General features: G+C 40.3%; 1 protein-coding gene across 1 annotated transcript in view; it reads right to left on the bottom strand.

Annotated features, from left to right (window-relative positions):
* The window catches only part of COL28A1 (collagen type XXVIII alpha 1 chain), a 121,128-nt gene that overhangs the window by 36,423 nt on the left and 59,889 nt on the right, over positions 1 to 24,816 (bottom strand). The window contains exons 20-25 of the mRNA XM_084618916.1: positions 23,464 to 23,532; positions 22,936 to 23,007; positions 22,164 to 22,232; positions 19,015 to 19,083; positions 2,799 to 2,867; positions 1,651 to 1,719 (exon numbers count right to left, since the gene is read on the bottom strand). Of these exons, the coding sequence (XP_084475042.1) occupies positions 1,651 to 1,719; positions 2,799 to 2,867; positions 19,015 to 19,083; positions 22,164 to 22,232; positions 22,936 to 23,007; positions 23,464 to 23,532 (417 nt within the window). The remainder of the gene's footprint in view (positions 1 to 1,650; positions 1,720 to 2,798; positions 2,868 to 19,014; positions 19,084 to 22,163; positions 22,233 to 22,935; positions 23,008 to 23,463; positions 23,533 to 24,816) is intronic.

Genomic DNA, 24,816 nt, shown 5'->3' with positions numbered 1-24,816 from the left:
AGTGCCTAGAAAATGTAAAAGGAAACTTAGTTTGATAGCATCCTGTCTGGCAAGAACTCACTTATCAATAGCTGGGATGTGAAATCCTCACTTCTGTATTGTTTTGTCATTATAGTTCCCACTTTGCTATTGTTTGTCTGTATAATCTCTGTCTGGTTCTGTGATTGTTTCTGTCTGCTGTATAATTAATTTTGCTGGGTGTAATCTAATTATTGTGGTGGGATATAATTGGTTAGCTAATCATGTTACAATATGTTAGGATTGGTTAGTTAAATTTCAGTAGAATGATTGGTTAAGGTATAGCTAAGAATATTACTATATAAATTAGGGGCAAACAGGAAGTAAATTGGGATTCGAAAATAAGGAAAAAGGAACTTGTATTTAAGCTTGCTGGAAGTTCACCCCAATAAACATCTAATTGTTTGCACCTTCGGACTTCGGGTATTGTTGCTCTCTGTTCATGCGAGAAGGACCAGGGAAGTGGGAGAGTGAAGGAATAAGCTCTCTAACATCTACCCATCTGGGCCAGATTTTAATGGGTCACCTGCAGTTGAAAGACAATCCCCAGAATGTTGTTGTAGCCTGATAGGCTAAATATACAGTAGCCACATGTCATGAGATTCAAAGTTTTGAAAATGTAAAAGATTTGGGAAAACTCAAGATAAAAGGCTGTCCTAAAAACATGAGTTGGCTCTCTTTTCTCCTAGGCAAACCTAGAAATGAAGGGAAACCACGTGCTCCCATTTCTATGACTCCCAGGAAAGAGTAGTTAATATAGAATTAATGAGATTTTAAAAAATTTATAACACTGAAAATAAGTGGACTAGTGACGTATTAGGAGAGTACTCCGAAGACTCTTAGTGGCTGAGAGGCATTGCACCTGGGGGAAACTAAAGGTGACAAATGTGATTAGAAATGTAGAGTTGAAATGCTTCCACATTGTTTTCATAATATTTGCAGTGTCACCTAAAGTATTTTAATGTTCTAGGCAATCTGATAGCTGCACCACAGAGTTGCATTGCAATTGCTACATTTTAAAACAAACCTGGAGGAAAGAGAATGAAGAGAAACTGCTTTACACTATCCCACAGGGCAGTATTTAATGACTTGTATATTTCAAATAGAAAATAGAAGGCAGGAGGGAGAAAGTTGATGGGAAGGGAGGGAAACAAAATAAATGTTGTTGTCCCCCAAAAGCACATGGTTTTCCAAAATATGGGAGTTTCATTCCTACTCTTCAAATATTTGCATATTCCTGTCAGAAAACATAAGTACACTTATCATCAGTACAAGATATTTTGTGTATTTTCTAGAACAGGCAACACGTGAATCTCCACAGAGACATAGTCACTAGGCAGCTCTCTGCCTGCATGAGATTCTGCAGCTTTCTCTGCATTCTAAATGCAAACTCCAGCACTCAGATGAGACATTCTGTAGATTTGTGACACAACTTTGTGGGGTTGTGGGTATATAAAACAAGGAAGAGCTTTCACTCTGTCAGAGATGTTACAATCAACACCTGACAGTGAGACAAGGCATGAGAGGGGACTGCACCATTTCATCATATGTGGCATGCATCTCAGGTTAGCTGGACTCATACTTTGGAGATGTCTGCTATTTTAATTGTATGCATTACTATAGCACTGGTACCTTTTGTCCAGGATCTCCTGTGCCTTTTGGGCCTCTTGGTCCTGGAGAGCCTGGCAGTCCTGGAGGTCCCTAGCACAACACCAGAGAAATAGTGAGTAGTTTCCCAAACCATGAGAAAGAATGGAGTTTCATCCCTAGCTTTGAATTTCTACATTTTTGCTATTGGATATTTTTGTCAGAATCTTAACAGTATTTACATGTACTGAAGAGTGGTTTCCCTTAAATACCAAGAGGGACACTGAAGGAACAGACAGGTTGGTAGGAGACACAGTCAAAAAATCCAAAGAAGGGCAAGGGTACGACTCTCAGTGTCAAAAGCACCTGAGAAATCCAGGAGGATGGGGTACAGGTCCTTAGATTTGGCCAAGCTGATAGGGTTGCCACCCTCCAGGATTGGCCTGGCATCTTCAGGAATTAAAGATTAATCTTTAATTAAAGAGTATGTTATGTGATGAAATCTCCAGGAATATGTCCAACCAAAACTGGCAACCCTACAAGCCGAGTTTGTTAGAGATGTTGGTGACAGCAGTTTCAGTGGCATGAGGGGGATCCAGGATGGAGTGAAGGAGAGGAACTTGAAGGAATGGTTATAGATGGTGTGGTGACCAGGAGAAGGGAGATGGAGTGAGGTAACTGGAGATGTGGGGGGAGGTGTGTGGGGTCAAGAGTGGGTTTTTGGATATGGGAAGCTATAGCATCTTTGAACTGTGAGGGGAAAGACACCAGATGAATATGAGAGGGGAAAGGTCGGGGTTGGTGAAAGAGTGTGAGCAGGGAAGTCATGAGGCAGGAGGAGGTGGGATCACTTGCTTTCTAGCAGGAGTAGTGTCACTAAAAACCCAAAACATTATGCCCAGTGGTAATTATTTGCAGGGTTATGCCTGTATTTAGGACAGGAAAGGGGCTGATTGATTGTTTATTTAAATAAACAAGGAAGTTGAGAAGTTAGAGGACTCCAAAATGTAAACAAAATGTTCCTGTTACTTCAAATGAGAGAGAAACCTAACTGGGTCTAGACACTTCAAAGCAGCAAACTCCCGTAACTAATACCCACATAACTATTGTTATACATGAAATTATTCCTGTTACTTGGGACACCAAGTACAGTATCTAATTGCCATTAAGAAATGACATAGAACAACACATACTGGTGCACCTGGATAACCATCTCCTTTTGGTCCAGGTAGCCCACGTGCTCCAGTTAGTCCTGTGTTACCCTGAATACAAATAAAAAATCAAGCATTGTATCAGCAACTGGACTGTAAATAACACTAACACACAAGATATACTGACAAACATATATTATATGAAGAAACTATTGGGGACAATAGATCACAGTGTTGCCAACTCTTGTGATTTTATTGCAAGTCTCACAATACTTGTGTGTGGGGGTGGTGGTGGTTTGATTTTTACAGCCTCTTTTGGAATTGAGAGATTCCAGAAGAACCTCGGATTTCATTTCTTTTAAAGTATGTTCCTAGACACAGTGGTTGCAGAGAAGACCTTGAAAATGTGAAGTGGGTGCACCGTAAAGTCTCAGAAACCAGGAGGCCAACAAAAAGGATTATTATTTTAAAAAAACCTCATGATTGTTTTATTAATGTCATGACTATTTGGGGCTTGACTCATGATGTTCTAGCACTGAGAAGCACTTGACTCATGTTGTTCTGGCAATACTGAGAAGATGACATGCCAGCCTCAACTTATCTTGGATTATGTGGTATGGTCTTGATTTTTTTTTTCAGGTAAATCAGCCTTCAGGTTCAACAGTACTCCAGAACCAGACAATGTTTTGTGGGGAAGAGAAAGAAAGAGAAATTCCTGCACAATCTCCTTTGATTCGGGGGAAAATGCACTGAATCAGGAGACTATGAGTTTTTAGCTCACATCTTCTACTGCTTATATTTCTGTGCATTTCAAAAGCCTTACTAATGAGTAATACCACACGCTAGGAATATAATTCTCTTCCTCCTTCCTCACTGGCATTTCGCAAGTAAATTTATTGAGTTTGCACTAGATCACTTCTTGCAGACCTGAAGAAAGAACCTAAGTTTCCTTCATTCAGCCACACCTCCTTTCAGAATAAATGGCAATTCAATATACTTAGCCATCCTGGCTGTAACTACTAGACCACAAGTCCTGTTCATGGACAGAGATGGATCGTGATCCTCCAACATTCTACTGCTGTCTAGCAGTTGCGCAAAGTACCTGCAATGCATAGGTGCTGGAACTGGAACCCCCGGGCTTGAAGTGATTTCCATTATATACAGAGTTTGTAGTCTGGTTCAATGGCTCTCAGCATCCCCACTATCAAAATTGTTCCAGCACTCCTGCTGCAAAGTGTGTTAATTCCCCTTGTATTGGCTGGGCCATATATAGCATAACAGTTAATCTTTAACTCAAGTGGTAGAAGTGTGTGCTGAGAATCTGAAGGTTCAAATCCTGTTGCTGAGCCTTGGCTAAGGAGGGTCCTTGCAAGAGTGAGTTTCTGTTTTTCCAATTTTCTGTCTAACCTGGCTTATTTAATTAACACATTTAGAAAAGATTCCTAGAATTTTAAAATATTGTAAACTGTCAAACATAGCATGATAAGCAACAAAGCACAGCTGTTCCCCACTCTGGTCACTTGTCATATTTCAAAAAGAAAAGGAGGACTTGTGGCACCTTAGAGACTAACCAATTTATTTGAGCATAAGCTTTCGTTAGCTACAGCTTCATCCGATGAAGTGAGCTGTAGCTCAGGAAAGCTTATGCTCAGATAAGTTGATTAGTCTCTAAGGTGCCACAAGTACTCCTTTTCTTTTTGCGAATACAGACTAACACGGCTGCTACTCTGAAACCTGTCATATTTCAGTTTCTTCTGTCACACAATGGCATGTTTTAAGGTTGAGAGGTATCATATGAAGAGTGGAAACTTTCTATAAATAAATAAAACTCTCATAAGCAATAGAAAATATTATGTAAATTGGGAAGAAGATCACTGACAGAAACAGATGAGCACTGTCGAAGATGAAATTCAAAATGAATTATGCAACACTAGATACGATTTATGGTAAAGGAGAGCCTTGCAATAGCCAAAGCTGGGGTATCACAAAGAGGTTATAGTAAAAGCTAAAGTTTGGGAAAGTTACAGCTAAAACAGAATTGATCGAGTAGGGCCATACAGGAAGGAGTTTTGTTGTACTTTACACAGTGACAGATCTGAGCTAGCCAGTGATAAAACAGAACAAGAGCCGGTAACTTGGGATAAAAGAGAGGATGGAGAAGGGAAGGATTTATCTTTAGAAGTTCCTATTTAGATTGACATCTTTAAGTGAGGTGCACTGAAGTGAATGTACTCTTAGTAATAATTCTGTACATTACTATGTCTAAAACATTGTTCTTCTTTCAGTATTTGGACTTACAGTTTGTTGACAGATACAGAAAAAAAAATCTACATTTCTTGGATAACTCTTTTGAAAGACCACATGTCCAGAACACCAAGGATATGCATGTATCGGCTCTAAACCATCGCTGGGTTTTTAGACACTTGGTACAGTACAAAAATCACAATGTAATAGCCTGCACAAGACTGTGGAAGATACAGATCATGATTCTCAGCCACAGAAGTCCAATAATGGTTTTGAGAACAACCCTAATTTATTATTTTGGTTCAACTACTATAAAGGAATAATGATGAAAGTCCAAACTTTCATTTTTCCTCAGAAAACATGTGTACTTAGCTCTTAATACTTGTACATAATAAAGGATGCATTAATATATGTAGTCACCTATTAATTTCTTATTCTTTTTAAGAAAAAGGAAATCATGACTCATAAGTTCATTTCTCTATTTTTATTTCAAATTCCAGTGCTGTAAAGAGCTGCCAAACAGATGTTTCCATTTAACCTTAGCAGACCAGTACAAACATGTTAACATGTTCTCTTCTATAAGAGCTGGGGATTTTGCCAAACAACTGCTTGCTGCTGTTAAGAAAGCAGTTCAATTATATTCTCATGCTTCAGAGTATTCAATTTATTCTATCCCAAATCTTTCATAACGGCACCTAAACTAGAAGAGATATATGATCCAGGAGAAATTAGCCTCTATCACAGCTTCACCACCACAGTTCCATGAATCTTCTAGATTCCATAGCCATCAAGGCTAACTGCCAAGTACCACTGCTTGTATCTGTGGAGTACCTAATTAAGTATTATGCACTTCTCCTTTCTATTTTTTAGTATTAATTTGTATCATAGTGCTTAGGAGACCATGTACCAGGGATCCATTTGGTTAGATGCTGTACAAAGAACCAAAAGATGGTCCCTGAGCCAAAGGGCTTACAATCTAAGTACATGACAAGAGATAATAGATGGGTATAGACAGATGGGTAGTATGAGGAAACAGTGAGACAATATTGGTCAGCAGGATAGGCAGTGGTCCACCATACCAACTGCCTAGCCATTGTCAACTTTATTGTAGCCAGCAGAACAAAGAAGAATTTTAGAGAAGGGATGTGAAGGTGAACAATGAAGTGACTTCAGAGATGTTTACAGGGATTTCTTCCCATGCATGAGGGGAAGTGAGGGAGAAAGCACAAAGATGCTTGTTTGAAAATGTAACAAGCAGGCGATGGATGCTGGCATCACAGGTTCATTGTGGACAGGAGTCTACCTTATTCCATTTATCCCCCAAATCAGTAATGCAGGGACAGAGTGGGCATTCATCTCCATTGCCTTGCACTCTATCTAGTCATTCATACCTGTGCAAAGTAAGTTAAAACATTACAACTGGTATGATTTGAGATTTCTGATTTACAAGTATTTTATACCAATTTTGTTTTCATTTTGCTCAGGTATAAATGATTAAACAAGGTGCAAGACAGTGGAGAATCAGACCTTATTAATTTTGAGAGGAAAATAATCTGACCCCAGTAGGCATGTAGGGCCAGATGTTCAGCTGGTAGACTTATGTTGACGTAGACCTTGCAGAAAATCTGGCCCCTAGTATATTTCAGCTTCACTGCTCAGGGAGCTGATGATGTTTAGAGCCTTTATCATTGGAGACCAATTTTTCAGAAGTGGTTTCTAAGTCTGTACTCCCAGAGCTGTGTGTCCAAATTTTTGGAAATGGAATTTCAGATGCTCAAGGTTTTGCATAGCAAAAATTTAAATGTGTGTGTGTGAGCTGGGTAGGAAGATTATTAGTGGGAAAGCTGGTTGAAGGTTTCCAACTGAGCCCAAGAGCAACGTATCCTGGGACATGTAGTAAGAGGGACCCTGGGTGCTGTAGGCTGGAGACCAGTGTGTGCGTGGAAAGGGGGCAGGGTTATGAAAGTTCTCCCTTTCTGCTATAAAGGGAAGATTAGGGAAGAGACTAGATTTATTGTGCAGGTCTCAATAAGAAGGGAACATGACTTGTTGAATGTTTCTGGGCAAAAAAGCTTAGCAGGAAGCATCAGTGCTGGAACAAGGGGCATGGAGGGTACTGCAGCACCCACTGGCTTGAAGTGGTTTCCATTATAGACAGGGTTTACAGTTCGGTTCAATGGCTCTCAGCACCCCCAGTATAACAATTGTTCCAGTGCCGCTGGCAGGAAGGTTGAAAGAGCCTGGGAAGAGACCTAGAGGAACAGTCTAAGGGCTGGTGAAAGTTCTCTGAGGAGGGGCTAGTATTTGGGGCTAGAAAACTAGAGGCTCAGGGAGAGCAGGAGCTGCCTGTAGCTCTCCAGAAAGGGTTGGAAAAGTTGAGTGGTAAGGCTGCTTGTGAGCCCATAGGTGTAGAGAGCAAGCCCCTGCACAAAAGGGAAAAGATTCTGGAATTTTGTTTGCCCCAAAAGAGAAGGAGGTTTTTGGAATTGGGCCAGAGAGCTAAGCCACCATACCATGAAAAGGAAAACTGAGACTCTCTCCACATGTATTACCACAAAGAGAAGATAAGCCACTACTATATCTAAATACTCAATGTAAATGCACCAATTATGCAAACCGGCTTAAGGACATAAATGCAGAGGCTTGGTTTAGGCCACTCTGGAACTGCCTGTATGTCTCTGACACTTTACAGCGAAATTGCGTATAATTTAGTCTGAAAGAAATTCATTTTGTAACATGGCTGAAAATTCAAACTAGTTAAACTTAAAGAAATGTGAGGCCTTTCATTGGGTTTGTTTCTTCCCCTCACAGTGATCTCTTTGCGGGCCTTATATTCAAGATTTTGCAGAATTCCATCTTTTCACACCTATTGAATGTGTGTATATGGCTTCTAGGACAAATTGAGACTTTTTGGTCTAGTAACACTCTGATCTAAATCTCATCTTGATCTAACTCAGTCACTGCTGTTTCTGTTCTCTCCAAGTGCTATGCAGAGAATATGAATGAATATGAACTGTGCTAGATTCAACTCTCCTTAGACAAAGGTGATGTTGTTACACAGTGTGATGGTGAATGTGCCATCTATTGGAAATGTATGTCAGATATTTATCATTTGTCAGATACTTGGATTTATAGTCATGTGATGATGTTTAACTCATTACCACTCCTGCATTCTCAAATGTTTACAGTAACACATTTGACTTCAGTGCAATTATGCTCACTTACACCAGCTGGCCCATCTCAACCCCCAAATGGAGGTGACCATCTCAACCCCCCAAATGGAGGTTTCACCACAGTAAGATTTTTACACTGAAGGAATGATATCTTTTGGTCTGTAAATGACTGTCTTTTAATGATGTCTGAAGTCCAAAACCATAGCAATGGGCTCCAATGAATTTCTAATTTGTAAAAGTAGTGGTCATTAACATGGAATAAGTAGATATCTCTTATTTAGGCCACAATCCTACAGATATTTATATACATGATTCAAGTTAAACACATATGTAAGTATTTGGAGGATCGTGATCTTAGATTTTTAGTTCTTTAGGCTGGAGTCTGTCTCATTTATAATATTGTACAGCCCCCAGCACAATAGGGTCCCTGTTTGATTGAGGCTTCTGGAAACTACTGTAATTATAGGTTGTCCAATGCTTCCCATTAGAAGATTCTATTTTCAGTTGTTTAGAACTTGGCCACATTCCAACCATGTGGGCAGAATTTTTTTCATGCTGGGTATCTGTTGCAGGCTGAATTTTTGGGGGGAAATTTCAGCCGAAAAAGTTCAGCTGTGTTTGAGAACAAGGCTAGAGGGAAAGAGCTTGTTTTTCCCACGTTAAAAGATTCTAGCAGCCTCTTCTTTGAAAAGCTCCATCACCCCCAGGCTTTGGACCAGCGATCTGAATTCTGGAAAGTGGCCTCCGTGTCAAGGACATGCCTTTTCCTATCTCCAAGAAAATCTGTCAAAATTTGGCCAAGTTATAAACCTTTGCAAACAGTGGATTTTCAGAAGACACGCCTTAGGTTTTAATACTGAAGTCCCTGAAGATTGTCTGATCTGGGCATGCTCCTATATGGGGCTGAGCCCACACCTCCCTCCCCGGCTCTGCACAGCACAGCAATCTTCCTCTCCCTGCTCCTGGTACAGCCAAGATGATCATCCACCAGTCAGGGAGGAGGAAGATTGATTGGGGGAGGGATTGCTCAGACCGTGGGGCTGTTTTCTGGTCCCTTGTATCACATCTCCAGATAGAGTGCCAATTAGGTCATCCAGCATACACCTAAGAGAAGGAGGGCCAGGGTTAACTGAGAGGGAACTCCAGCTGGGAAGGGCTGGGCGAGCACTATAAAACCAGCAAGCTGAGAGCAGAAAGGGGCTGGGAGGCTATAGGGGGGTTGCAGTGGCTGAGTCTGGACTCAGCAGGCTGCTAGCTGGCTGAGGCTTTGGCTAGGCGGAGTGAGATGGAAGAGCTAACGAATGAAACTGAAACCAGGCTAGACAGTGAAAATAGGGAAAACATGGAGGAAGACTGGATGCAAACAAAGAAAACGGTAGATTTTTCTGGAACCAGAAGAAGGACCAGCAAATAGGAAGGCAGGAAAAGGAAATGGGCAAAATTACATAACAGTAAAACCCCTAGGTAAGGAAATAACGATAGGAGATATCAGCCCCCTGAAGACTGCAGGGTGGAACAGGAAAAAATGCTGGAGATGGCAGAGACTTGTTTTTGTTTTTACATTCCACTAACCAAAGTCGGGAAGCTCCTTAAGACAAAGGTGCTAGGTAAAATTAAAATAAGCTGTCAGCTACTCAGATTCCTTACAGAAACAAGAGTGGTAGCATATGGTGTGCTAGCTGAAATGTCAGAAAAGGAAATAAAGCGAGTAATAGGTGAAGATAAGGTGATAACAGCTAAGAGGCTAATTAGCAGAAGAGGCAGTGATAGCAAGTCCTCACCAATTGTGCTGGTCACTCTTAAGGGAAGGATGCTACCCTACGGTTACTCTGGTATCAGATATTCTGGACTAAGCCCTTTAGTCTTCCTCCTGTGAGATGCTACAGGTGCCAAAGATTTGGACATGTAGCAAATAATTGCAAAGGGAAACTATAGTGCAATAAGTGTGAAGATGAACATTCATTTGATAATTGTGAGGAAGGGACAGAACAAAATGTTGCAACTGTGGAGGAAAACACAGCTCTGCATATGGAGGATGTACCAAGGCAAAGCAAGCTAGAGAAATTAAAAAAACCCACAAAATTATTGATAACATCTCATATGCAGAAGCTGCTAGAAGATATCTGAAAGAAAAAAGAGGGGAAACAAAGAACCTGTCATTGGAAAGGGAATAGCAAGCAACAAATTAATGAGAAGGAAGTAATGAGTGACTTCAGGGTAAAAGGAGACAACATACTATTTATACAAACAAAGAAATTCATTGTATTTCTGACTGAAGTAATAAAGAACATACAGAAAATGAGAACTATAATCCAAGTGACTGAAAAGTACCTACAGGTTAGCAACCTCAATGAAGGAAATATTGAAGGTTAAAAAAATTCGGGTCACTATTTTCAGCTGGAATGCCCATCGCCTAATAGCGCATGGGCAGGAATTAAAGAAAAATATTGATATGAAAACAAAGCCTGCTATAATATGCATGCAAGAGACTTGGCTAATAGAAAAACTAGACTATAAAATCCTGGAATATGGTATGTATTGACATGATAGAGAAATTGAAAAGTGTGGGGATACCTGCACCTTCATTAAGGAGGACCTGAACTACCCTAAAGTAGAGATTAAAAAGCTAAATATTGAGTATTATGCTACTGACATACTAATACAAAACAATTCTCTCTCTCTAAGACTTTATAATGCCTATAACTCATGCAGGAAACTAGAGGCTATGGCCTGAAAGAATTAATTGCAGATGTCACATACCTTCTCATTATCTGTGGTGATCTGAATAGTTAGAACAGATTGTGAGGAAGTAAAAAATTATAATGATAGAATGTTTAGAACAATTATTTGAAGAGAATAAATTCTGTACAGCTGACAGAAGCTTCTCATGCCTGGATCTGAGAATAGCTTCTAGTAATAGCAAGTATAACCATAGCTGGGAAATTTACAGAGGAGGGAATGGCTAGTGACCAATTCCTCACATAATTAAATATCAAGGAAAAGGTAATACAGAAGATGAGGATAATATCCTCACTTGGAATCTCTTTAAAAAAAAAAGCAAATGAGAAGATATTGAGGAATTCTGTAACAATGTTACTAAGGGAATCATAAAGCCAGCTAGTTTAACTATTCCTAGGATGCCAACACTACCTAAAGATAGAAAAAGCATTCCATGGTGGAACAAGGAATGTGAAATAGTAATTTGGGAGAAGAATAAGTCATACAAGACAGCAAAAAATTCCCTAAATAGCGGGGACTTAATGAAATATGAAGCAAGTAAGGCAGTTGCACAAAGGACTATAAAAAGAGAAAAATGGAGAATACACTGTGGGTAGTAAATAAATATACCAATACAGCAGAAGTATATAAACAAATTAGGAAAATGAATGGAATAAAGGGTAAGCCACACAAGACAAGCATTGGTTTCAGAGTAGCAGCCGTGTTAGTCTGTATTCGCAAAAAGAAAAGGAGTACTTGTGGCACCTTAGAGACTAACCAATTTATTTGAGCATAAGCTTTCGTGAGCTACAGCTCACTTCATCGGATGCAACAGACAAGCATTGCAATTGCAGGACACGGAGTAATAAGCTCCAACAAAGAAAAAGCGGAAATTCTGGCCACCCGGTCTCAAAAAGTCAGTGATGAGAGGATCAGAGGATAGAAATTAGAGAGAGGAAGAAATTTTTGTTAATGATTAAAGATGATGAAGAGGCAGGAGGAGGATGTGGATGTTGTTTTAAATGAAAACTTTGGTACAGCGAACTCCAAAAAGCAGTACTAAGGCACAAAAGCACTGCACAAGGCAAGAATGAAAGAAGTTTTGAAATGCTTAAACACTTAAGCAAGGAAACCTTGAGGGTGTGTGACTGGGGTCCCAGTGGGGGCAAGCAGAGATCACTCAATTAAGGTGAACTGCAAAGAATGGGGCAGACAAACCCCAAAGCTGGTGGATAATTCAATACTTAAATTTACCAAGCCAGCACTAACAGCTTCTGTTATACCTTACTGGTTATTCAGAAGTCCAAACAACACAATTCCCTTGAAGTGACCCAGCCTCAGGCCTCCATCCAGGTACCGAAGTCAAATATGATGCAGATTTTTGAAAATCTTATTTCATCATATAAAAGAAAAGGTTCTAACAATCCCAAAAGACTGGACACATTACCTTCCAGGTTAATGAATATTCCAGATCTTACCCAAATACATGCTACAGCCAATTCTTATTAACTAAACTAAATTAAAAAAAAAAGAGTAAGGTTAAAAGATCAATATACACACAGACATGAGTTCAATTCTTAAGGTTCAGATTCATAGCAGAGATAGTGAGCTTTATAGTTGCAAAGAGTGCTTTCAGATATAGTTCATTGGACTATAACCTGTGTCCAATATCATTGCAGGATGTTCCAGCTTAGGACTGGGATCTCAGTCCTTATAGCTTAAGCTTCCCCTGTATGAAGCCTCAAGCAGATCTGAGATAACAGAATCAGTACCCAATGGTCTTTTATACAGTTTTCTAGCATCCACTTGACCACACAGTCCTGGGTAAACAATAGGCTTCTGATGTGTCCTTCTGTTTTCTAAACACCACCAGTAATTAGTTACACAAATTAACACAGGGCAATTTATCCACTAGGCAGTTTATTACAAACTTCAAAGGGATATATAGACAATGACATTACTTCACCCAAGATTCATCTAAATCAGAGTCAGCAACCTTTGGCATGCCACCCATCAGGGTAATCTGCTGGCCGGCCACGGGCCACGAGACATTTTTGTTTACATTGACCATCCGCAGTCAAGGCCTCCTGCAGCTCCCACTGGCTGTGCTTTGCTCTTCCCGGCCAATGGGAGCTGTTGGGGGCTGTGGCTGCGTACGGTCAACATAAACAAAATGTCTCACGGCCTGCAAGCGGATTACCCTGATGGGCCACGTGCTGAAAGTTGCGGACCCCTGATCTAAATGTTAATATTCCCTTTTGATCTCTGAATTACTAGCTATAGTGACAGACAGGTAGCATTTAAGATACACACAACTAGAATCAGTTCTAACAATATAGGTTTGCCAATATTGCCTATTTAGCATGAATGGCCCTAATTACTATTTGCATACCTTTTAAACATGACTTTAAAGGTTGGGTTTGGGTCATCCAGCCTGCAAGCTGTTTAACCCTTTCTGGCCCTGAGTTATATTTTTGTATAATTTGCATGGTTATATTTTAATTAGACAATGTCACAAGGTGATACTTAAAATTATATAATAACATATGGCAAAAAGGTGAAATCTTGCAAACTGGAAACATGTGATTATTGTCCCAGTGAGGAAACCGGGTAAATTGCTCTCAAGACCTGAGGCATACAGACCAATTGCTTTCACAGCATGTTTAGGTAAAACAATGGACAGAATGGTAACAGAGATTAGTAGTACATCTAGAAAGAAACAGGTTCATAGATGGAACATAAAGTGGGTTCCAAAGAGGTCGGAGTGCGATTGACCATATTGTTAGGGAAGGGACAGAAGTACAGGAAAACATGATAAACCAAATAATTCATGATCAGAACCTTACTGGAGACAGGAAAAGGCTAAAATGGAGAGAGGGACTACTGCATAAGGTGGCCTCCATGTATGTTATGGGAAAAATGTTTCGGTGGGTAAGGGACTTCTTAAGCAACAGAACTATACAACTATAGTATAAATACAAAGTGATGCACATTGGAAAATATAATCCTAACTAATATATCCAAAAATGGGATCTAGCTTAGCTGTTACCACTCAAGAAAGAGATCTTGATGTCATCATGATAGTTCTCAGAAAATATCTGCTCAACATGCAGCAGCAGTCAAAAAAGCTAAAAATGTTAGAAACCATTAGGAAAGGGACAGATAATAAGACAAAAGATATCATAATGCCACTACATAAATCCATGGAATGCACACACCTTGAATACTCCATACGGTTCTATTGGCCCCATCTCAAAAAAGATATATTAGAATTGGGAAAAGTACAGAGAAGGGCAACAAAAATGGTTAGGGGTGTGGAACAACTTCCATATGAAGAGAGATTAAAAAGACTGGGTCTGTTCAGCTTAGAAAAGAGACGACTGAAGGGGGATGTGATAGAGGTCTATCAAATTATGAATGGGGCGGAGAAAGCGAATAGGGAAGTGTTTGTTTACCCCTTCACATAACACACAAAGCTGGGGGTCACCCAATGAAATTAATAAAACAAACATAAGGAAGTATTTCTTCACAGAACACACAGTCAACCTGTGAAACTCACTGGCAGGGGATGGGGTGAAAGCCAAAAGTATAATTTAAAAAAGAATTAGATACATTTATGGAGGCTAGATCCATCAATGGCTATTAGTCAAGCTGGTGAGGAACGCAACCCCATACTCCAACTATCCCTAAACCTCTGACTGTCAGAATCTGGGAACGAATGACAAGGAATGGATCACTCAGATCACTCGGAAGCATCTGGCACCAACCACTGTTGGAACACAGGATACTGGGCTAGATGGACCACTGGTCTGGCCCAGTATGGCCATTCTTATGTTCTTAAGTCCAAATAGGGAAAGCTTATTCTAATATATATTGAGTTGCAAATGGAACTCCACAAGGGAGCATAATTAGCCTAACCTTTTTTAACATCATGATAAATGACTTCCCTAATGGGGTAAATAGAGATCACATTATTTGCTGATCACTCTGCCAAATGGACTTAAAGCGGAAACCTTGAAAGTGCTGCCAAAAGAATCAATGATGCACTTCAGAGAAGTGCAGAATGAGGAAATGGGGAGTTTCAAATTATCCATAGGCAAAACTAAGGAAATGATCTTCACATCAAGGAAAATCCAAAAAGATGACCAACAGATAAATATAGTGGAAAACTTACCAATTCTTAGGTGTGATATTTGATAACAAGCTCACTTGGATGGACCATACTGAAAATATTAAAGCTAAGTGCAAAGGTAGAATTTTCTCTCCTTACAGTGTGTATGATAACACCCATTTTTTCATGTTCTGTGTGTATATAAATCTCCCCACTGTATTTTCTACTGCATGAATCCGATGAAGTGAGCTGTAACTCACGAAAGCTTATGCTCAAATAAATTGGTTAGTCTCTAAGGTGCCACTAGTACTCCTTTTCTTCTTACTTAAAAGTATCCCTGGAACATGCTGGGGAGCAGATAAAAAATGGTGGAAATGCTGTACAAAGCACTAACAAGACCAATTACTGAGTATGGATGCTAGGCCTTTGGATCAGCAGCAAATACAGAGAAAACTGACCTATATCCAAACACAGGCATTGCAGAGCACATGTGGAGCCTTCACTACTAAGTCTCCAAATAGCAGCTAGTTAAATGCCTACCTTTCTAAGAATGAAACTCCTAGAGTTAGCCTCTTAGGCCAAAGTAGTAGGAAACAGCGAAGATGACAACATGAAACCAATATATAATGATTGCTGAGAGTTAAGTGGAGGCTGAGTAGAACAAAAAATTCAAAATCTCTCATGTAAGTTGGGTACAGAAGTGGATAAAGGATTGTAATGAAAAGAAATGATTGAACGAGACCAAAATCTATAGCTGTGGGAAAATACTCAGTCATTGGTAAACCATTCCCCCTGAGATAGACATAGAATTATATAATGAAATAAATTAAAGGTGAAGACTGGTAAATATACAAGATTTAGCAAATCAATATATATGTGATAAATGGGGACACTATTGCCAGACATATACAGATGGCTCAAAAGAGGAGGGAACAAGACGAGTGGGAACAGCTTTCTGCATGCCCTCACTCAGACTCAAGAAAACCATAAAACTAACTTTGTACCATCTTCACAGCTGAGCTGACAGAGATTACGTTAGCACTAAATTGGGCTTTGGATGTGTGTGCTGCTGTGGCCATCCTGTCTGCCTCCTTATCGGGGCTGCAGGCAATTTACAGTGGTAAGTCTGACAGCGGAAATGATATTCTTGATGAAATATTACTGCTAACTACTGAACTGGGTGCAACTGGATATAACCATAGTAATAGCTTGGATGCTGGGGCATACAGGGATAGCAATCAATTAATTGATGAACCGGAACAGTGCTAATAAACACAAACAAGTTGACCTAGGAATCCCCTGAAGCAAACTGGAATTTAAACACCTAATCAAAAATGAGCTAAGGAGGGAATGGCACAAACTGTGGAGAAACGAAACAAAAGGCGGGTGGGGGGGGCAGGAATTTCGAGAAGTATGCCCAACAGTTGAAAATGTAGATTATAATCCAAGATCCTGAAAGGAAGAGCAAAAGGGCTCTATTTAGAATTCTAACAGGGCATTGTGGATTAAATAGTAATTTATTTCTAATTAATATGCACAAAGATGAATTATTCGTAACATGTAATGTTCAGGAAATGGTAGATCATATCCCTTGGAATTGTAAAGACTCTACCAGTGAAGGCAGTGTTTGTATAAAAAACTAAGAGGCCTTACAGTAACACAATTTTCCTTGCAGCATCTATCAAGAATCTAAGGAAAACAGGGCCCATTTAAAAAAAAAAAGCTCTTCTGCGATTCTTTAAGAATACCAGGAAAAGTGCAAGTCCATGGTAGTCATAGAATCAGGGAGTGTGTCTGCTATGCCACAAAGAGGGGGTGCGCAAGGGGAAGAAGACTGCAGGGAGAAGGTCTGCAGTCACTCCCTGAGGGGAAAGGGAGTTGGCCAGGGACAAGGAGGCGATCCGGGGGAGAGTAAGGCCTGGGGTCCTGCCCTGGACTGGGGAGTCTGACAAAAAGCTGAGAAGGGTGAAGTAGCCACTGTGAGCAGAGGACTCTCCAGTGGTAAACCCAGAGATAGACAAGGAGATGGAGAGGTGGGGTAGGAAGGAACCAAGGGAAACAGCAACAAGATCTGAGACTGAGCAGACCTATATTGCTAGTCATAGGGGAAACCAGGCCCACCAATACTCCAGGTTACAGTCCAGGACCCTATCAGCCACTGAAAAAGTGGCACAGGACCTAGAGATGGAACATCAGACCGTCTGAGGCAGCATCTGGACAGTTTGTTCAGTAGGACTTTGTTACCCCAGAGGGGGTGGACTATATAGTGTCCTGGCCAAAGGACCGAGTCATGAAGAGGGAGCATCCCGAGTCATGGAATGAGGGAGGGATTACAGTGCAAGCAACTGATGGCAAGGAGCTGAGATGAGAGCTAATTCCCAGACCTAGCCGTAAGGAGGGCACTTGTGGTGAATGGACTCCTTTGCACTCGCCCTCATAAATACAGATAAAAGCTTGAAAATTTGAACCAACTGCCCCCGTAAAGGCTCGGGGACAGAATATACCTCTGTATTCACACCCTACACACTATTGTTGTACTCTTTGTTCAAAAAGTATGCCTTGTAAGGTATCATTTGAAAACTCATAATTTGCTGGTCAGTATTGTTCAGGTAAAATGTGTGGCAACATTGTATGTGAAGTTGTAAAGTTTCCCTGTATGATTTTATCAACACATGTTAAAAATCCCACAGCCCTGCCCAAACAGAAATTGGCAAACAGGTCTGTCCTAAACAAAGGAATGTGTGCTTGCCTTAATTAGCATTTAAGCAGTAAATGGAGTCATCGAGTTGGAAGGGAAAACAAAGGAAGTTCAAACAGGTAGGAAAAAAACAAAGTGCAATATCCTTTCACATAGTCTTTCGGCTTGTCTACACTTACAGCACTACCGCTGTATCCTGTAGCACTTAGTGAAGATGCTATCTATGCCAATGGGAGAGCTTAGGCATAGGTGCTCCATTTCCGTGAGAGGCGGTAGCTATGTCAATGAGAGAAGCCCTCCCATTTACATAACGGTGTCTACACTGGAAGTTCGGTCAGTATAACTGTGTCACTTGGGTGTGGATTTTCCAGTACAGGACATTTCTGGGGGAAGATCTGGTACTGGGGGGATGTTGGGGTCACCCTGCAGTATAACCCAGGCTGGTGAGAGCCAAGGTATAGCTGGCAGGCTGCAGTTACACACAGGCACTCAGGGTGTGGCTTGCATGCTGGAAGGCTGCTTGTGAGCAGCCTACATGGAAGCTACTATAGCATGGCATTGTAAGGCACTCAAGGTTGTAGAGCAGGACTGACACAGCCCCCCACTTGTCTGGATTGTACCCCTGGTATGTCTCAGGTTCCAAAACCAGTAGGCAAATAAAGAGCCCAAAAGTTTTTTTAAATTTTTTTTAAATTTTCATAACTTTTTTGATTGCTTGGGGTTGCAACACTTGAACATAAGAATGGCCATACTGGGTCAGTCCCTCTAGCCCAGAATCCTGTCTTCTGACAGTATCCAATGCCAGGTGCCCCAGAAGGAATGAACAGAACAGGTAATCATCAAGTGATCCATCCCCTGTCGCCCATTCCAGCTTCTGACAAACAGAGGCTAGGGACACCATCCCTGCCCATCCTGGCTAACAGTCACAACTATAACTGTTTGACATCTGTCACAAGCTCAAAGTGCAGACAGGCCTTAATGTGGGGTGGAGGGTGAAACTCACAGGAATGGAACAAAGACCAAGCGAGAGGACGAAAAATAGAGAAATTTGAGGAGCTAACTTTGACCAGAAGAGGGATCTGTTGTAGAGATTTTGCAGAGCTGGGTGTGTGAGAGAGTAATTTAATCTGTTTACATTTCTCAAACTGGTCAGAAGCTTATTAAATAACTACATTCAGTTTGGAATGATGGGATAGAGGTATCAGCCAGTTTGGGTTTTTCAAAATCATTCAACCATATTTTTTTCTTTGAAATGGTTAATATTTCTCACATTTCTTTTCAACCAAACATGAAATAAAGAAACATGCTACATACCATTGGTCCCATTATTGAATCTCCAGGATTTCCATCACTTCCTGGTGGCCCAGTTGCTCCTGGCTCCCCCTACACAAAACAATTTATTATTTATCGTCTTCACTCTAGGTTTTGCAGAAAAGAACCAGCTTCACGTAGTCACTTATTTTTGACACCAAAATGACAGTGACTGAAGGTCTTACACAGTAAGCTTCCAACATTTTAGGAAAATCTCTTTCTACCTCACTACTGATCTCCCTTGACATTATTTTGTGAAAAAAATGTAACATGTCAAAAAGTGCTAGTTCTCCCTTTGAGAACTAATTCCAAACACTTCTTTTCATTAAAGAACAAGGGTTAAAATAATGCTAATCAATCAATGGGCCACATTCACCTGTGTTTTATGCCTGCTACTGCCAGTGTAAATCAGGGGACAGAACTTCTGCCAAAAAGCTGTTGTGTTGGTACAAAGTGGGCAAAACCTCTCTCCTGCCAGATGCCCTACAGGAGAGTCAGTATTGCCCCAAAAGTGGCAAGTGCTGGTCCTGGAAGGGGCTGTGGCAAATAAAGTCAGAAACTGCAATGATTCAGCTCCCCTCTGTTGCAGACTTCCCACATGGGGCTTCTGTGGAGCTCCAGAAAGAAACTTGAGTCTCAGTTGAATATTGCTGGGTATAGTTGGTGAATTTCTAACCTGTACTTACTGCTGACTTGATAGATAGTTGGTTTGCTCGGTGCTACCAAGCTTAGCTTTGAGCTTTTATTACATAATTAAGATAGCAGTACCTCCTTGTACCACTGAGGCTTAACCTAGACCAACAACTATACTTCCCCCCTCCCCCTTCTTTGGGATCTCTCAAAGATCTTAATTTTCAGCAGAAAGTTTGCAATTTATCAACACCAACAGAATGCACCAGTAGGAGCTCAAGTAACATTCCTAAAAGATTGTTGTTTACATAAAGCAATCACTGAGCTGCAACCAACTTCAAAACTATGGGGACACAGCATACTCCATAGAGTGCAAGACAGCTATCTAATTGTTCATTTCAAAAGTATAGCTGAAGTTACTATAGCCAAGCCAGCAACAGGCAGAAGACTGTCTCTTTGCCAAGAGACAGTAAGAACTATATCCATACCTTTTTGGTTCCAAAATAACTGTCCAATGAACGCTACCAAAGCTGTCCAGGTGTCTGATATACAGCAGTTGCCAACAATGGCCTAGGATGCTCCCAGAGTTGAATGGTATGCAAACTCATTGTGTTTCATCTGCTTCATCTGACTTCACTACTGTGGAATGATGGGAGGCTTCCAGGACAAAATTACTAATCATTGTGCTTGCCAAAGAAAATTCAGAGAAGCTGGACTTCCATTCATCCCAATATATCAGGGAGAAATAGTGGATGGCCTAACAAGAAACTTATCTAAGTGATAGAGGGACAATGAGAAAAAGGTTTGTCCATTTCCTAGAAAGTTCTTCCTGAAAGAATAACTTGCTGTTCATAAGCAATTTGTTTTGTCAGATCACATCACTCAAAGGAGAGCCTGATCCAAGTAAAATCAGGAGAATGACTTCCGTAGGCTGAGCAGCCTGGCCATATTACTATGCAACTGAGATGAATGGGAGTTTTGTCTGAGAGGAAAAATTCAGTAAGAACCTCAGGATTTGACTCTGCCCATCAAAAAGCTTCACTGTTGCATAGTCTAGCCTGCCCTCCTAGCAAAATATCTCTCCTTTCCATGCTCGGAACAGTAACAGGAATTCTCCTCACTCACTGTAAATATAGCTGGCAGTGCCTGTTTGATGTGGGGGAGGGAGGAAAGGACTTTAGAAGGACATATCTTCATTCCTATCACCTGCAGCAAGGCCAGAATCCTGGGATTTGTACTACACCTCATTGGCCCAGTCAAAGAATGGCAAATTAACAAGAGACAATGCATCACAACCACAATGGAGACTGTATATGTTGTTCAAGGATGGAAGAAAATGGGATTTAAATGGCCCAAAATTATAATACCAGTCAATTTTTTGGTTCCAGTGTGATATTAAATGGCCTCAATATAAAATAATTATTCAGGGTTGGCCCCCTTCAGACCAGACACTAGAATTCACCCCACCTCTGAATCCTCTACCCTCCCCCGCACCATGAGGGGAGCCAGGGTACATGAAGAAGAGAGTCTGAGAGAGCTACTCTTCTTCTTCCAGGATAATAGGGTCCACCAACCATCTTCTGGGTGTGTAACTTATGTTTACCTTTGGGAGCTGCCCCTTTTAGCTTCTCACCTGAGCTGGCCACTGCCCCCAAACTGCAATGAAATTATGTGTAAACTTAACTTTTAGTTTCTGCCCTTATTCCCTAATAACCCACAACTTGGCCTCCAGGATGCTGCAAGGAAGGCACAAAAACTCAGACCACATGACACTTTGTTCTTGCCCCAAAGGAAAAATTCCTTCCCGATCTCAGACTGGCAATCGGACACACCTACAGCATCTTGGAAACACAGTTCAAATGATACCTCCATTATCAGGCAGGGCAGCAATGAAAGAAAAATGGCTGCTGCATGCTCTGAGGGCTTAATGTATAGGAAGAGAGGAGTTAAGACGATCTACTCTCCTTTTTCCCTTGTCCCATAGCCTATCCAATGGTAGCAGAGAGAGGTGGAGAATCTCTTGCCCCCTCTTTGGCCAGGCGCATCTCAGTGTGAGTTTTGGGGTAGGAAGGGGAAAGTCTGTAAGGCCCCTGAGCAGCCAAGCCTATTCCTCCCTTCCACCCCTCCTCCCAGAATCTCAGAGGTTTTTTTCCCTGCTGGGCTAATCAAACATCCTCCTCCCCTGCTGAGATGGTGGGTGGCATTCTATTACAAAAGGCTGAAAATAAATCTTTTAGCTTTTTCAGTATACATATGAAGTCTCAGCTTTTACGGGCCATTCTGGGTCATTCTGACAAAATTTACCTTCAATGAAATGACAAAACAGTTATTCTCCTCTATGAAATAAACCACAATACAACAAAAGACAGGCATACATCTGTATTAAACTAACTGGGCTAGGTCTGCCTTTATTTCTACCATTGCAACTTTAGTTCAATTAACTTGAATAGAGAGGTATAAGTGTTACTGAGTGCAATATGTTCAATATCTTGGCTCCAGCAGACAAATCTCAGATAATTTACCTTTAGTCCAGGCGATCCACGAATGGATGGTCCAGGGTTACCAACTGCGCCTTTATTTCCGGGCTCACCCTACAACAAAACAATTTAAAATAAGTATAAAGTAAATAAGTATAAAGTATTCCTGTATATGTGCTAATTTATTTATTGTTCAACCCTTAGTATAAAATAGTCAAAATATTTCAGATCAAATGGGTAATATTTGGTGAAAAAACATAAATCAATCTATTTTTCCTCAAATTTGCAAATGCTAACAAACCTCTTGAGGATCATAGACTGAACTTCAAGTCTGAAATGAGCACCGATTGAACAACTTATGTGAAAAACAAATTAATACTAACTCTTTTGGTGGTGGTTGTTTCTTTTCTCGGCTAACAGAGCTATTTTACTGTATGTGTGTGTGATCTGGATGGCTTCAGTGTGAAGGGCATATATATAGATATTATTTCTCTCTATATATAATACATTAAACTACATCAAAAGAATGTTCAAGTTGTAAAATTAAGCACCCCAAGCTTAGGAAATGCCTGAATTAACAGTGCCTTTGCAACATTAATTTGGCCCCTTAATGACAGTGTTGAATAACATAATCACTTACTATTTCTCCACAGAACCCCTGCCTCATTCAGTGCGCAGGATGAAAATATACTTTTCTGTTTTGCCAGCTTAACATAAAAAACTCAAAGCTTCAGAGTCGACAATAAATTCATATCGTAAAAATTCCAGAGGTGTTTGTATAGTGTAGAAAAAGGAGCATAGGAAGGAACAAACCTACTTTTGGTCCTGGAGACCCTTGTAATCCTGTAGCACCAGCATCCCCTTGGGATCCTTTTTCTCCTTGGTCACCCTGACCCAAATATAATTATTTAGTTCATAAATCACTACAAAGATTTTACACTTGATAGTTAAAAAAAAAATCCTGGGTGCCTAAAGTTAGGGAGAAAGATTCAAAAGTATTTAGAGATCTAACTCTCATGAGTGCCTTTTAAATATATCCTTCTAGGTTCCTAAAGCCATCTTTAGGCACTAAAAAGTAGCCCCCGACCCCAAGGAGCTGAGCACATTTATGTCCCACTGACTTCAATGATCATTTTGAACTTTAATTTTAGTACTTGTATTTCATTCTGCCACATACTCATGCTGAGCACTCTCAAGTTCTATTGAGAGCAAACATGTAAACTGGTGAAGCTATTACTTAAGGAAGACCATAACAAATTAAAATTATACCAGTCATTGAACTGTGTTTAAACACGAACATTTACCCTTGTTATGTTTCTCAAAGATGGATATTAATAATTCATACCTTTTGGCCAACATCTCCTTTCCCAGGTGGTCCCTCCAGACCTCTTAAGCCAGGCACTCCTTGTTCCCCCTAATGAAAATTATATCAGTTTATTAATTCTCACATTGATGTGTATGCTACAGAATCAAAATCCTAATTATTAACATTCTGAGAACTGGTTTGGATCACTATGCTTTTCCTGGGTTGGGCAAGGTCAAGCTCCCAACATACCAAAAAAAGTTTTTTCTCTCAATTATATCCAGTGTAGCTGAAACAGTCCAGCTTGACAGCCTCAAAAAAATAACCCAACCTTCAGATTTTTCAGCTTGGTTTAAAGACCAAACAGTTTGGAGTTAGTATCCAGACTTTTAGGTCCCAAAAGCTGCAAGAGAGTCTCTGCAGGCAGCCCCTTATTCCTATGCAGAATGCCATTGAAATCAGCAGAGCTCTATGCAGGCATAGATGACTGCCCACACAGAATCAGTTGCAGGATCAGGGCCTGATTTGCTTTTGAGATTCATCCATTTACAGTTGGACAAATATTGCAAAAGAGAATCTGAAAATGATCTAATAAAAGCTACAAACTCATTTTTATGCTACATGTGACCAATTCTGGTCAGAACTTTACCAAAAAGGAAATTTCAACCAGAAAGATACTCTCTGCACATATAGTCATAAGGGAAGTACCAGAAGTGCTTGCATAGCTGTCTCAAAAACTCTTTGTGGGATAGATTGTGAGCTATGCAATTTGGAAGCAGAAACAATGCCATTTAGCAAATACTTGAAGCAATAGGTGTGGCAAATAGGTAATAAACAATCTATAGACTGAAAGGCATTCAGGAAAATCCTTCATCCAATTGTTTTGAATAAGAACAAATTAGTAAATAAACATGACTGTAAGTAATTCACAAACAGAAAAAAGTGTTAAATAGCTTAAATTGGTGCATATAGTCTGCCAGCTCTTGAAAAATCTGCCTCTGATTAGAACTTTTGATTTTAAGTACAATTATAGGGCATGACTTTAAGTTGGGCCTCAACCTGGACTCCATTTGTATGAGCCAGTCTTGTGTCTGCAAATAATTGTAATTCTTTGTGTCCACAATACACTGTAGGTGTAAACGCTAGTTAGACTAGTCACCTGCTTGCACTTATAATGAATGTGATAGATGCCCAATTGCTAATATTTGTGCTTGCAAAGAATGTGGAAACTATAAAGAAGGTATAATTGTTTGTGAATGCATTTTTTTCTGAAGACACAAAGGCCACCACTAAAATAAGCCCCCTAGCAACTTTTGCTTTCTACAATTTTTACTAAACTCAATGACCTTCATTTTGGGGGGAGAGTGGATTTTCACTGACTTCAATTTTTTATGA

The sequence above is a fragment of the Lepidochelys olivacea genome, assembly GCF_965140295.1.
Source record: "Lepidochelys olivacea isolate rLepOli2 genome assembly, chromosome: 2".
In the NCBI taxonomy this organism is placed as follows: Eukaryota; Metazoa; Chordata; order Testudines; family Cheloniidae; genus Lepidochelys; species Lepidochelys olivacea.
The sequence above is the reverse complement of the archived record's forward strand: the minus strand, read 5'-3'. Positions and strand labels throughout refer to the sequence as shown.